At 48.6% G+C, this 15,466-nt stretch overlaps 1 protein-coding gene across 1 annotated transcript in view; it reads right to left on the bottom strand.

Annotated features, from left to right (window-relative positions):
- Positions 1-15,466, bottom strand: part of camta1a (calmodulin binding transcription activator 1a) — a gene marked incomplete at its 5' end in the record, with an annotated part of 268,682 nt that overhangs the window by 137,113 nt on the left and 116,103 nt on the right. Inside the window, 1 exon segment of the mRNA XM_084016249.1 lies at positions 10,789-10,856. Within this exon segment, the coding sequence (XP_083872375.1) occupies positions 10,789-10,856 (68 nt within the window).

Genomic DNA, 15,466 nt, shown 5'->3' with positions numbered 1-15,466 from the left:
GTGGCTGTGAAACCACCTGAGTGTCTGTGCTCGGGCCGAGAAGACGAAAGCCGGAAGCCTCCGTACCCCCGTTGCCCAACAGGTGGACACCTTTGCATGTACACTAGCCCTAAATGCAAAGGTCCCCTTTGACCCCCGACCCACCGCAGCAGACGGAAGCGGTCGCCATGCATCAACGTCACTTCCCTCCGCTCAAAGCCAGAGCCTCACACCCATGACTGATCTCTATTAAATTACACGGATTAAATCAGAGATCCTTAATTAGGCCCCAATAAAAGCGTCGTGTGGCTTTTTGAAACCTTGGAGCATGCCGTGATTGGATAAAAATGTGAAAACATACTAAATGAAATTGGTTTACCGCTGAGTGTGCGCCCCATGACTCTTGAGTGTAGCAGGGGGAAATAAAAGTGTGGAGAAATAAGTAAGAGAGAGAGAGAGAGAGAGGGGAGAGACACAGATGCAGAGAAAGAGCGAGAGGGGAGTCTCTGGGCGAGTCACACCTCTTTGCCTCAGAAAAGCTCTTAAATTCCATGTGTGACCTCAGGGAGAGAGCTCTAAAGAGTCAGCCTAAGATGCCATGATACAGAATGTGTCTGTTCCGGAGCGGTTAGCTAACACAGTCTGCCACAAGGCACATAGAGGAGTGCTGCAGGCATGATGCAAGGCTCCCGGAGAGAAGCCCGACGCTGGCATGCATATGTGCATACAGAGCACGGGCCTACGCATGCGTACTTACAAACACTCAAGCAACACACATCTGGGACTCGCTGTTCTCTTAAAACCGGGCACGTGACGCCTCGCTGCTCCTCTGGCCCCCCTCGCATCTCCTGGTGTCAGGACGGCCAAAAGCCTTTAAGTGCTTTAAACTCATAATAACCCTAATGCCTAGTCTCCTGTGAGCGTTGTGTTTGTCTGCGAGAAAATAAAATGAAATTGAAATAGATGCAAAGATGGACATTTTTTGGGGGGGGGGGGGTTGCTGGGGGATTTGGCGTCTGTAAAGGCATTAGGAGGAGAACGGGCTCCCAGGACATGTTACGCGTCTGACAGGGAAAGTTGGAGAGTAGCACAGCACACATTGGACTCTTTATTTCGCCTCTTCTCCTCTTGCACATTCGCTTGTTATGTTGTTTGTGATGTTTCTATTTTTGAAAACATGGGGATTGGAAAAAAAAAAAAAGGGAAAAAAGCGGCAGATCCACTGCCACAATGCATAGCAGGGAAAATAGTAAGCACACAAACAAAAAACAGCCCCCAACCACCTTCCCACTCGCCGCTAATCCTCTCATGCCCTAATTGTGGGTGCAGTCACCCCAGATTCAAGTCTTTGTGGAAAGAGAGAGAGACAGAGAGAGAGAGGGACCACCCTGTCTTCCCCAAAAGATAATTTTCTCTGCCAGAGGACACCGGGAACGGTAGGTGGTACTCTCCCTCCATTACATTTCACTTTTATCTCACTTCCCCTTTGCCTCTCCATCTCCTTGTCATTTCCAGTTCTCGTTTCTCTCCCTCTCCTCTTTCTACTGTAAACCGCCTACGGTGATTATGGATTGCGATGGTGGTGGGTGGGGAAGGTGAATCCCTGCCTTTGTTTCCACTAAAATAGGTTTAATAAACAATTACCCCAACACAGTTGAGAATATCTGTGTGATTGATACAATGGGTGAGAGTACGGGAAAGAAAAAAAAAAAAGCCTCACTGAGGCACTGAGGTAAACAGGACGGTCTACAGTAAAGCCAGAGGAAGCGGGTAAGTCGCGTTGAATCGTGCATGACACTCAATCACTGGAGACGCGTTAAAACGGCCCATCAGGCTAACTCTTTGGCGTTTGATTCCTTCTAATCAAAAGAGGCCATCAGTCACCGGAGCGGGATCCCACAGAGCGCGGGCCTCAGGAGAAGGTGCTAGAAAAGAACTGGTAGCTGGCTGTGTTATTTTGTTGTTGTTTGTTGTCTGAACAGTGTTGCTACTATTGGGAAAGGCTGCATTGGAACGGAGCCATGCCAACCTTCTATTTCCCTGTCTAGTTGTCTCTCTCTCAATGTGTCTATATGTCTGTCTCATACTCTCCTCTCTTTCAGGCACAAAACCAAGGCTCACATTAGTTGCTGGTGCTGCACATTTTGATGCTTGGCTGTCACTGTATCATTGTCTGGTGACAGAAAGCGCAGTAAAGCACTGAGCAGTGATGAAGTGGAGAGGTTTTAAACCTGCGCTCACTGGCACATTTCTTGCCTTTCAACCAATGTCATTTGGGGAGTGTCATCATCCCACTGTGAACGCAGACAACCCCCCCCCAACACCCCCCCACACACCCAAAACACAGAGAGGAATAAAGAAAAGGGAGAAAGAGAGCTTCCTCCTTGGCAGGACTTGTTTCATTATTCTGCTGGAGGCTTGATTAGACAGAGGGGGTAATTTACGAGCCACTTCATTGCCAATTCAACGGGCACATCACCTGTAAATAATTGAAACCCTTCATGTCCATTGCGACATCATCATATCACTATCATGTTAATGCATCCAGCAGTGCTTTCCTTTGGGTCAGACGCAGAACTACGTTAAATCTTGGCTGACTTGTCCCCCATAACTCTCCCGAGGACCACCCTCTAGCAAACAGAAGAAAAAAAAAATTAAATAAATAAATAAAGATGAAGGACTGCGCCGAGAAATGATGAAAAATTGAGAATACAGTAAACAAATACAAGACTTCCCAGCGAGGCGGCGGCGGGTTGCAGGCGCGGGGCGGGCATCCTCGAACCGGCTTGTTAATTGTCTTTGCTTATGATGTGGATAACGGCAATTCATCATCCCCTTGTTCATCCATCTCTTTCAGAAAACCATCAGTCAAGCAGGGACATAAAAAAAAGGCTGCAAGATTTGGAATGGTAGTAGCTATTACAATGAGCTGAAGGAGACAAGGAGGACTAGAGAAATCAAACCCTTCGCTTTTAATTGTAGGGAATTGTACCATCATGGGAATTGTCTCTCTCAAACACTTTTAATTATACCAGTGTTTAAAAAAAACTCGGTATGGAATTGATAGCTATTCCTCTTACTTCACTTTAAAAAAAAAAAAAGGTTATGAATATTAATTATCCAATCTGAGATGGTTCTCACCTTTCCTTCTGCGCACACGCCGCAAACGCGACCAAAAAAAAAAAAAGAAATTTGAATAATTTATCAATTGACTTATATTTGAATTGATTAATTCACTGATGCAAAATTAATACGCGGCTATCCTCCGCATTCCACCCACTCCATCCTCTCCCATCTTTAATGAAGCAGTTAATGTAGTAAGGGTCCTGCCTGGGGTAAAGTACTGACTGACGAAGTGAGCAGGGGTGTGGAGGACTAATACAAATCTACAGTAATGAAGATGTCTCATCCGAATCAACAGGCTAACTATCTCCCAGAATAAGACAGGTAGGAAATACCCAGAGTGTTTCATGCCCAGTGAGCCGGCACTCTTTGGGGAGCAACTACCCGGCTAAGTAACAAAAAAAAATAAAAAATCAAATAGGCAAGGAAGACATACAGTACAGGGAGGAATTGGAACAAATTGCTCAGGTCAACCAGATGGATGAAGGGCAAAGGTCAAGCAAATAAGAGTGTGATCGAGGGGTCAGTCCTGCCATTTTACTGTTGTTACACGCTGAATGGTGCCACGTGGCAACTCATCATCCGTGATACTTCCTGTGCTGTGAAGCTCAGCAGGGGCGAAGAAATGGGACATTATGTGCACCAGTGTGTGTGTGTGTGTGTGTGTGTGTGTGCACCCATGTCGTGCCTGTTCTTTGCTGGTGATTCACCCAGCTCTCTGGCAGCCATCCAGGACCTATTTTCTCCTTCTCTTTACATAACAGCAAACGGTATCACTGAAGCCGTGTGTCCTGTCCTTTCTCCTCCTCCTCCTCCTCCTGTTCCTTTGCCACTTCCTGCACCCCCCCCAATTCTCCACTTTGCTGTAATGTGTGGGAGCTTTTAAGTCCTAACTGGGCATTAGGTGCTGGGTCCCAGGTGCTACTGTGCCACCCAGGGGCCCGGTCCGGAAAAGGCGTTCTCGGACCACACCCAAATCACAGAGATTCCAGGGGAACGGCATGTGGAGGTGCGTGGGACGAGAGGATGCGTTTTGACTGAAATCCCCCCCCTAGAGCTTTCTAAAAAGGCCCAGGATCCGGGATCTGCCACACCATATGCCTACAGGACAGCACCCAACTGGGTGCCGGAGCGTGACGGGCTGAAAATAGGGACTTTGCGCTCACAAATCCTCGCAGTGCCGGCTAACATACGGCCACTCGGCTCCAACAGGGCAGAGTGACGAGGTGGAAGAGGACGGTTACGAGAGGGGGTGGAGAGCAGGGGGTGGGGGGGGGTTGAAAATAGAAAAATCAAGGAGGTGAAGGGAGAGTTTAGCTTGTGGGGAGGCATGAGGGTGAGAAACAAGGCAAGCGTGTCTGTGTGTTGAGAGTGTCAGTGTAGGAGAGATGTGTAGGCAAGAGTGTCTGGACTCAGTGACTCAGGTGTGAATAATACGTTACGTTTGTGTGTGTGTGTGTGTGTGTGTGTGTGTGTGTGAGGGAGTGAGAGAGCTGGGGGGAAACACAGAGCACGGTGAAGTGCTGGGTCGGCCCAGGGCCGGAGCGTCTATGTGTCTGGGTGGCTGAGGGTGTGCTCTGCCGTGTCTGCCCCCCCTGCTCCATGACAGCCAGCCTGCCCGCTGCCCACCGGTGCAGAAGCGCTAATTGAATTAAGTCTTTATTATGAGGCTGCAGAGGCAGCACTTCTCCCCATCTCGGGCCCCGCTTGGCTGACACTTTCTCCTTGAACACCTGCTTGACATCAACTTCCTCTTCTATTTATTTACCCCCCCCCCCCCCCCCCCCCCATCTCCTGTGGCCAGCCACTGGCTGCACTCCCCTCCACCAGCTCCACCTCCTCCATATTGGCATACCGAGCAGAGGCAAGGCCCCACTTGTTTTTTCACGCTGCTTCTTTTATGCGTGCTGCGCAATACTCCTTCGCTTTCACCTTCGCATCACGAAGGTAAAAAAAAAATAGCGTACGCTCCGAAGTCTATTACTATAACAAGGACGTGTGATAAAAAGGATTCATTCTTACAGCTGATTGGTGCCCTTCGTGGCCACCAGCACGCCGTCCTGGTTGAGTGTAGTGGGGATGAAGGCGATAAAGCTAGATGATGTTCTATGTTCTATTGAATAGTCTCCCGTGGGCAAGCTGGCCAGGGTAATATACAGCAGCTGGGATGAGAACTAACATATATCTAGTCCCCTGTCCATTTCCACTAGCCTCAGGCTCAGCCAGCTTTCCCTGGGCTCGGCTTGGGCATTACTTTAGAGGACAGACAAACAAGAGGCACTATTAAGTTGGCTAGGAGTCTGAGGCCCAGGCACTCGGCCCAGCACTAGCTGTAATCTATTGACCGTTTGCATTCTCCCTCCCATGCCCCAAAACCACGGGACTCTTCTCTATCTGTCAGTTGAATCCATTGCTCAACTCCGTCCATCTCTATCTGCTGTTTACCCACTCTATTTTTCTCTTTTTTCCTCTCCCTCGCCCTATGTCAGCTCAATCCTCCTCTATTCCATCTTTCGTCTGTTTGTGTAAATCCCCCCCCTCCCCCTCCTCACTACTTCTCCTCCTCCTCACCCCATCCATCACCGTTCCTCCCATCTCCATCTCGTCCGTTCGCTCCTCTTATCGACATGTTTCCATTTTCCAAACTGCTCTCGCTCCATCATATTCACTCTCCCTTCGATGGCTATTTTTCATTTGGCCTCCTTTGTTCACTCTTACCTCGTTGCTCTCTGAGTTCACCTCACTCCTGTCCTCTCTGCTTTTTTTTTTTCCTCCCCGGTGGGCTTTATCTCACCCAGGTGGGCCTAGGTGTCCTTGGCTGGGTGGAAGCAGCGTGGGACAGTGTCCCTCCAGGGGAACAGAACGGGGCAGGCAGGGGACAAGTGTCACTATGCAACGGACTAAACTTTTACATGATGAGTTGGGATAAAAAAAAAAGGAACAGAGGAGAAGAAGAACAAGCAGAGTCACACTAGTTCACCTCACCAATCAGTTCCAACCCATTCACATGACACGTTGGCTTTTTTTTCATAACACCGACTTGATTCATTGCCATATGTCTTACTGTCTTGGTTTCAATGTGATCTTATCTAATACCTCTTCATCTTTGGTGCCTTTGTTTCCATTTGCGTGCCCCTTTCTTTGCCCCCCCCTCCCTCCCCTCCTCCTCCTGCTGTTCATGTCCTTTTCCACTCTCCTCTGAAACTCTGCCAGCCAATGAGTGCCACAAAGCATTAGGACCAAACACTATCAGACGCCCTTCTCAGGCACATCCTACACATCAGCCCGACCCCCACTTACAGTAAACGCACACGCACACACACACACACACACACACACACACACACACACACACACACACACGGAAAAGCCCATCACTTCCTCTCACCATGTGTCAGACTAGGCGACAGAATCAGAGTTTTACACATACAGAGGTCTTATTCACAGTGGCAGACCCGCCCAGATACTACTACTCTCCCACATGGCACACACTGACGCACGTTATTTCTAATCCAAAACACATCCACGCCGTTTCCCTGGTAATTATGCGCTCACATGCCATCTCAATACATTCAGAAAAGCCTGCATATGTTCACCCACTGTGCCTTTTTGCCCCTAAATCTGTCATCAAGCATACGCTGGAGTACACCGACGTATGCATACACATGTGTCAACACACAACACCCATCCATGCACTTCTCTCTCACTCACACACACACACACACACACACACATGCACGAATCCACACAAACTCACAGTCTACACACACAATAGCAAACAAACAGTCATTAGTAGATTTCAGGCTGCGTCTCAGTTCGGCTCTACTCTGTTGTTGGTGTGCCCGCGCCTCTGGGGTGGCGCCGCTGCTGTAGGTTTTAATAAAAGCATTGTCTTTGGAAGCTGTCTAAAGGGACTCGGTTTCATTTTGGAGCGCTGCCGTTGCCGTGGACGCGGGTGTGGGAGGAGAGAGGGGCTATTGCGTTGGGACGTGGGGGCGGCTAGGTTCAATGTCATTGCGGGGCCCACCAAGGACTGGTGCTTATTGTTTGATCGTGTCAATATACAATGTGTGTGTGTGTGTGTGTGTGTGTGTGTGTTCTGTGGTCATGCAAGCACATGTATAAATGTGTGTGTGTTCCAAACCACAGTTGAAGTCGAAGCTAACCATCACTTCAACACTCCAGCAGCTGTAACAAGTCTACTGTCTGTGTGTATTTTATGCAAGACAGGAGAAAACACACACACACACACACACACACACACACACACACACACAGAAAGCGATCTGGATGACAGGCGTAGAAGCACTCTCTCTCCATTGTGTCCCGAGATGTGTTGCTGCTAACTGGTCCTATAAAAACAAACAGCGGAGGAAGAGAAGCGCTAATGTGCGACGGCTCCGCTCATGAAACCGCATGGATGCTCAGGATAACGGGGCTATCTCTCTCTATATATACGACACACAGGTGTCCATTACCTCTTTGGGGCTGACCAATCTGTGACACCCTCGAGTCAATGCTTTCTCCATCTGTCAGCGTACAAACACCTCTTGAAAAAGCCCCTCGAGGAGACATTTGTGTCATTTATGATGGACACAGAACGCGCGGCGCGGCGTCCATGATGGGGTCAAATCGAATGTGATCTAGAATGTCGTCTAGATTTGGAACCCGCATTGTTTCCGTGCCGTCCCTCTGTTTTCTCTCCTCCCACAGGCGCCTTCAGATCCCATCAGCCCCGAAGCGCCACGGGCACATCTTTAAAAAGGCAAATGGAAAGAATGAGTGGAGGGATGTGTGTGTGTGTGGGGTAGGGGGGAGGAAAATCCTAATTGTCCCTTTAAGTGTGTTCCCTCCCGCGGAGTGAAGGTGCGGGGGTAACGGCCGTCTTAAATCACAGCCTGGCCGCGGCCTTCATTAAAGCCATAATGCCAAGCTCTCCCTTTAATGGAAATGGAAGCCGGCGAGGCTGTGGGTGTAAATTAAAGTGTAAGGCCCGAGTAGGGGGGAAAGATTTCCCCGGCTCTGACAGGTGCGGTCTGAATTAGCTGTAGTGCTGTTCAAGCAGTCAGTGGGAGAACACTGCTATTGATTTTAAGCACTGTTGCACTTCCTATCTGAAAAGGGAATGTGTATTACTAGAGCGAGGCACATCAATCACTCAGCATTCCACCACTCTCCCCTGGCACGCTTCAGATTTTTAAAAATGATAAACAAACAGAAAACGGACCCAAACAGAAGTCGACACGCGCCACGCAAACTGCGCATGCGTTAGATCGCCTCACCTTCCCCCCCCGTGTTGACAAGACGCCATCTCTATTCGGGGCATGTCCTGCATCGCGTGTCACCTTGGTCAAACAGCTAGCGTCAGCTCCTCCAGCCCCCGGGCCATGCCTCCCCCCCCCCCCCCCCCTCACATGTTTACGACCTGCATGTGTCAGAGTTGTCGGTAGGCGCATGCGGCGCGGCTGCCTCTCCGTGCATGACCCCGCTGCTTATCTCCAGCCTCCCATCACGCCCCGCTGACCCCGGCTACAGGCAAGCTGGCAAGGGGGAGAATTAGCCTACTTAGCCTATTTCCCTCAGGGGTCAACTCACACACAGAAACGCAGACGGGGGCACCCACAATCACACACACACACACACACACACACACACACACACACACACACACACACACACACACGTGCACCCTGAGATGTGCGATGACAAATGATAAGGCAGCACTTAACCACAGGTGTCCCGAGTTTGACCTTTGACCCGTGACCTTGAGCAGAAAGCCTTTCATACAGAGGCCAGCTATCAGTCATCTCCCATCAATCACACGTATATGCCGCACACTTTCACACCCCTCCCTGCCCTCCCCTCCCCCCAACCTCTCATGGGTCTCCGACATCCATCACTTCGCTGTACCCTTTCTCTGACATCTGGGAAAACACAAACACTTCACACCACTCTCTCTGCCTGAATCTCTCGTCTAGAAACAAACACACACACACACACACACACACACAACCTGCCCCGCAAACGGTGTTTCCTCTAAAACACGGCGCGTGTGTTGTTGTGTTGTCAGGAGATCTCAGGTATACACTAGGGGCAGCTCCCTGGTGACACATTTGCTGCGATATCAGCACCTGCACTGAGACATGACATGGGGTTGAAATCCTTGAGCACACTGGCAGCTGAGGCCGCCGCACAACAGACAGCCAGTGGTGACAGACTGCGGCCATTTGACTAGAAAGTCACTGGATCAAAAGTCTCACATCTCGCACACGAATGTCATTTTTTTTTTTTTTTTGTCTCGTCTCGTGCTGGAGGAGGGCGGCGCTCTGACATTTGTAATACTCTAGTACCCTTCACAGTTTATCTTAACCCTTTCATATTTGCTTCCTGATGTGCTATACAACATGGAGATAACAGCGCATGTATGTTGTGGAGACAGCACTGAAGGTGAGTCTTATAGCCACCATGAAGGCCAAATCCAGTTTCCTTCTTGGAGAGAAAAGGACATTGTTGATAAAAAAGAAAACAGGTGTTCTCAATGGTCTTTTGGCCCAAGCTCCATAATTACACCTGCGAATGTATTCTAATTGGCAGCGTCTTTGTGCCGAACTATTATCATTGTCCCCCGGAGGCGGCGGAGGGGAGGAGGGGCGGGGGGAATGGCGAGCCCAGGATCCATTTACACATGGGTGAGGACTGCTAATAACGCCAGCGTAGCCGGTCCAGCTGGTTTTAACCTGACTAAACCAAACGTGTGAAAATGTAAACTGTGTTACCACGCTGACAGTTAAAGGGGTGTCGAACCCAGAGTCATCTGTGATGAAGACGTTATCCAAAGCTACTCAAACAAAGAGCTATTGTCAAATAAGAGCAATGCTGATACAAAGTGGCATGCATTATTAATGCTGCCACAAACCATTCATTTGCTGACATTAAAGGTCCGCGATATGAGTTCGGGAGCCTTTAATTTGTCCCTCAACGACTCAAGCGTGAGCTGGCAACTCTTAGCTAACGTTGCTAACAGCGTTAACAGTACATGCCAAGCTCGGATAACACACACAGAGGGAGAGCGCGCTACATCAACACATTAAAAAAAAAAGTGTTCATCCAAAAGAGAAAGTTTCTTTTTTATAATTACAAATTAGTCCGATACATATCTGCAAGCATTAACAAAATGAATGGAATGCAACACTGACACCCCCCCTATCCTACTTCAAATGTTACAGTAGCTCTTGGCTTTTTTTCCCCCCTCCACATGTGGGTGTAACGTCTGACCCAGACGATCACCTCCAGCTTCGACAGTGTTATTATTTGAGCGGTGAATGTGCAGACAGATAGGAACACATTAACATACCATTCAAAGCGGATGCCGCACCAGTGCATGTTATGTTAATTGGCTCGCTAAAAGGCAATTATTAGTCAATATTAATATTCTATCACTTATCTGCAAACTGTAAACTTTTCCCGAACAGCCATCAGCAGCCTGTAATATTAAACATCCTACGCTGAACTTGAAGGAGGTTGCAAGCTGTGCATAAGGGAAATGCTCTTGAAGAAGAAAAAAAAAAAAGAAGAAAATATGTAAAACTAAAAAATGGAAATTTGGGCTCCCTTGAATGTAATACTTTCAGGGCTATGAATCTTAACTTGTGTTTTAAAAAGAGGGCAGAAGTGTAATTGTCTTACCTTGTTTTAGGGGATGTCGTTAGCCATTCTTCATGCTTTTCGAATGTTATCAAGTAAGCTGCGATCTCCTGCGGAAAAAGAGAAGGGAGGAAAAAGAGGAAGGGAGCGAGGCTTAGATATGTCATCTTTAATCACTGTTCTCTTGTGTTTGTAATACATCGGTGAGACCGCTTCATTGATATTCAGACGGTCTAACCAGCAGCACAAACACGGCAAAGACGGAAACAGGGGGGGCCGCTCAGGCAGGTAAACGGAGACGCCGGGGAAAGTAAAATGAAAGGCAGAAGTGGAATGCGGCTGAGGTCAGAGCATCTTCGGAGACCATCTTTGTTATGGCGGCTTTGATCAAGTTCTCCTCTGAGGACATCAAGGTGCTCTCAGGAAGATTGATGCCTCTTGTGTTTGAGAGTGAGCGGCTTTTAACATTTTTGGTCCGATCCTCCCCCAAATCCCTTTGATCTGCCCTTGACACTCCTCTATGGATCAATCCACTCTTTAACCTTTGAATAATAATTACATGCCAGTCTCACAATATTGACATGCGTGTGTACTGCTACTGCTGGAAAAAAGGAGTCAGTTGTGTAGAAAGAGATGTTATAGACCCTGAGAAGAAGGGGAAAAAAGCCCAAAGTGGTATAAATAAAGATCCTTCAAACATTTTGATGTTTCCCATGCTCGCCCTGCCTACTGCATCAGCCTGAGTGTAAGGGGGGGTGCTTGACCATACCCAGCCATTTCCTCACCAAACTAATGGGCAGAAATAAAAGCACTTTAGATGCTGGTAGACAACCTAATGATTACCAGCCGGCAGCCGGCAATTCACTCTTCAGCAAGAAACATTTGTCAGCTTCTCAGACTGTAAGGAGAGAACGAGACACAAGGACAGACCTGTCGTCATCTCCCACGAAGAAAATATCATCTTTTCAGTCTTCTGAGCGTAACTCTCCTCATGTTGGAGTGTCAACAAACCTTTAAGTGTGAATACGTTGCTCAAGTATTGCCATTTGGGGAAAAAAAGAGCCTCCTCAGGGACTGTGTGTTGTTACTTTGCCTGCCCACGTGGGGCAATAATGTCTCCAAAAACAACAGACGTCTCTACAGCAGGAATTGGAAAAATATGGGACACAAAGCGGTTTTCTATTTGCATGCGCACACGGTGTAAACTATGCACCGCTGCAAGAAGGCCACCGTTGGCTCATCAAGGCTGTGTCACGAGCGTGACCTGGCACACAGCGCGCTGGCGAGGGCCCACGGGGGATGCTGCAGGGGGGCGCGAGGGGTTTCCAGGCTGGCGGGGGTCCCAACACAGAGGGGGGGGGGAGCGGTAGCATGACTGGCACCCTCGCCTCCAGGTGCAGGCTGGGAGATAATACTGCGTTGATTAACTTCCTGTTCTCCTGCCATAATGACCGGAGGCAGTGAAGCCACGACAAGATGGAGTCTGGAGTCGAGGAAAAGATAGAAAGGGGGGGGGGGGGGGATGAGGCTGTTGAGAAGAGCTCAAGGCATCTCCTCCTTTATAACTTCTGCTGTATGACAGAAAAAAAACAATAGAGGAATGAAAAGTATAATAGCCACAACCTTGTTGATAGAAACATAATCTTCTTCTTAAAGTGCAGCTGCTATAATGTTCACACATGAGCCACGATAGTTACTTTCCTGCATACGTTTATAAGTAAATTAGCCTAGCGCTGCAGTGATGAGATTAATCCCTGCTATTCTGTGCTCATTTTGGGGGAAGGCTATAAATGGCAGCGGGAAGCTCCTTCAGTGACCTCTGTTCCTGTTAGCACATAGCCGCTTCCATCACTCCTGTCTTTAAACAAAAAAACAGCCACGGCCCCAGTCTCCGTGGCAAAGGATGAAATAGGGGGCCGCATGGTCTCGTATTAAAAAAAAAGAAAATAGAAGTGAGCCTCTACCACTGGCTCTTTGCACACCCCTCCCTCTCTGAACAGATGCCAGGGATTATTCCAACCCCCCGACCAACCATAAAGGTGCAATAATCTTATGGTGAGGAAACAAACAAAAACAGACGTGCAGCCATTAAACAGCTGCAAAGAGACAAAGTTTGCATGGGCGGCATAATGAGAGGCTAGCGTGTGTTCAGGTTGAACAAACACGCTCGCGGGTGAGTGCAAGAGGGGCGAGGGGGGGGGGGGAGCGGTGTGCTGAACACTGATGGTGCATCAAAGTCAAACCAGCAGCTGTCAATGGGCTCTGGACTCTATCTGCTGACCTCGGTGCCTCTGGCCTGCTCTATCCGGGCCCTCCGTGCACACCTCCTAGGTCAGACTTCTCGCCGTTTGTACTTCCTGTCTTTACGCCTCAGCCTCTCCACTGACACCATCTTAGCAGGGATTTTTTTATTTGTTTTTTTTATCCCCGGGTGCTCGCTGAAAAGTACCACCGTACCAGCAAGTATTCTGCACAGCCTTAAATGGAGGCAAAGCTCCCTCACCAGCCTGATCTAAATAAATAACAATCAGCGCGGGCTACCGGTGAACCAGAGAGTGAGTGTGAGTAAAACCTCCTCTAATTGACACGGTGGTTGCAGAAAAACGGGGAGGGGGCCTTTCATTTTCCAGGAGGAAAGAACAACCCGGAGCTGTTTGTTGTAACCCAGCCATCTCATTTGTTTTCTTTTGTCTCCGCAACAAACAAAAAAAAGACGTGACACACTGTTAGGGGGGGTGGGGGGTGGGGGGGGGGGACATGACGGAGCAGTCTGGCGGTTTCATCGGCGATGGAGATGGAGAGTCTGTGTTTGTGTGCGTGTTTTCTGTCATCCGTGTTCAAATCAGAGGGCGTGATTACTGGTTACCTGCCTGGGCCTGGCACGTTATTAACATGCTCTTCAGGAGGTGTCACTCCCGTACTCATCAGTGTGTCTGCCCCCTCTAGTTCTCTCTCCTGATATCACACACACACACACACACACACACACACACACACACACACACACACACACACACACACACACACACACCTTTTCTCCAATATGACTCTCACTCACTCTCATTTCTTTCTTTTCTCCCCTTTCCCATAACCGCTGAGGTGAAAAAGGAAAAGCCACCATAAGAAAATTTTCATTTTGAGATGACTGGCTTTTACTGTCTCGCCTTTCAGATGATATTTTCACTCCAGAGGTACAACATTTCCTCCAGAGAGAATCAGCTTTTGAAATGTCTACCTATTTGAAATTGGAGATGACACTAACATATTCATCCCATTTCCGCTTCTTTGCATCAAGGAAGTGAGTAGGGGGGGGGGGGATAGCAGCAAACCCCCTCAAAAAAATAAATAAACACTGTTTGACTCCCAAAGCTGGTTGTAATTTCAATTTTAGTGGTGAGTGTTTGTAGACCTGATCAGATGGATTTTATTAGACCCTCAGCCTTTCTTAGTGCACAGAAGTCAAACATGAAGCCGGCTTTTGACTGAGGTATTCCACCGTAGACTCACTGTCCCGGGATGACCTGAGGCTACATTGTTTTGCTGTTCCCCCTCTCTCTCTCCCTCTCACTCGCTACTTTGATTTATGGAAGAAAAGAGAGGCGTTGAGAGGACCAACGCTCCAGCATTTGGCTGACAGACCTGATCACTTGAAACAACTGTCGCCGCTCCATTAGAAGGAGAGATAGGAGTCTTTTGGCATTATCTCAGGACGCATCAGACACCTGTCTCTAAACACCATCCATAATGTCTCTCCTCGCCTTCTGCATCCACGGCGCATTTCAGCTGACAGAAAATGAGAGGTGGGGACGAGGCTGGGAGGACAAAACCCCGAAGCGCATTCACCCCTCCATTAAAGAAACAACAGTTACATCACTGTCGGACAATTTGTTTTGTTTTTTTAAACCCAACATTGACTAGACATATTATGTAAAAACACAGAGTAAGGACTTCTTTGTGTGCTCAGCCATTTCAATCTGCAGCCCCCACCCCCCAATAAAAAAAAAAGCTGATTCAACAATTACAGAATATGTTTGTCCATTACAGTATTATTACAGTAATACGGGTGCTCTAGTGACACTAATGAAAAGGCACTTAATGAATGGCTGTATTAGAAAAAAAACTAACTTTAGTAACGGTATTGATTGCAGTAAAAGCTCGAGCTAATGAAATGAATATGACAGAGCAGGAAGATGCGAACGAATGGACGGAGCAAAAGTCTGGGCAGAGAGAGAGAGAGAGAGAGAGGGAGAGAGAGAGAGAGAGAGAGGGGGGGAGAGAGTGCAGCGCCTCCAGCCTGCCTCGTGGTGAAGTCAGGGGAATGCATCCTCAAAGCTTTGACCTTGCCCTGCACTTGAAAGCAGGAAGTGGATGAGAGGGTGGGGTAGGGGGGGGCTAAGGGATGGATACGGTGAGAGGAGCCCTCCCTGATGACCTGGGTTTTGCTGTGGAGTGCCAGGTCATCTGATATTTCCTCCAGGGCAGCCCAGGAAACCAACCTGCCCCGGGGCTGGGCACAAATGGACTGGTGGGGATTTGGGGAGGGTGGGGGGGGTTGGGTTTTGGGTTTGCTGAAGCTCCAGGCTATCACGAGATTACACCAGAAAAAAAAAAAATTCAAATGCAATTAGACACAGAAGAGATAGAGACAGGCACTAAAGAAAGGGCTGAGGGAGGAGGAGGAGGAGGAGGAGGAGGGTGGGGGGAGAGTTACTGAAAAGGG

The sequence above is a fragment of the Eutrigla gurnardus genome (assembly GCF_963514095.1).
Source record: "Eutrigla gurnardus genome assembly, chromosome: 8".
Taxonomy (NCBI): Eukaryota; Metazoa; Chordata; class Actinopteri; order Perciformes; family Triglidae; genus Eutrigla; species Eutrigla gurnardus.
This window is presented reverse-complemented; position numbering and strand designations above follow the sequence as displayed.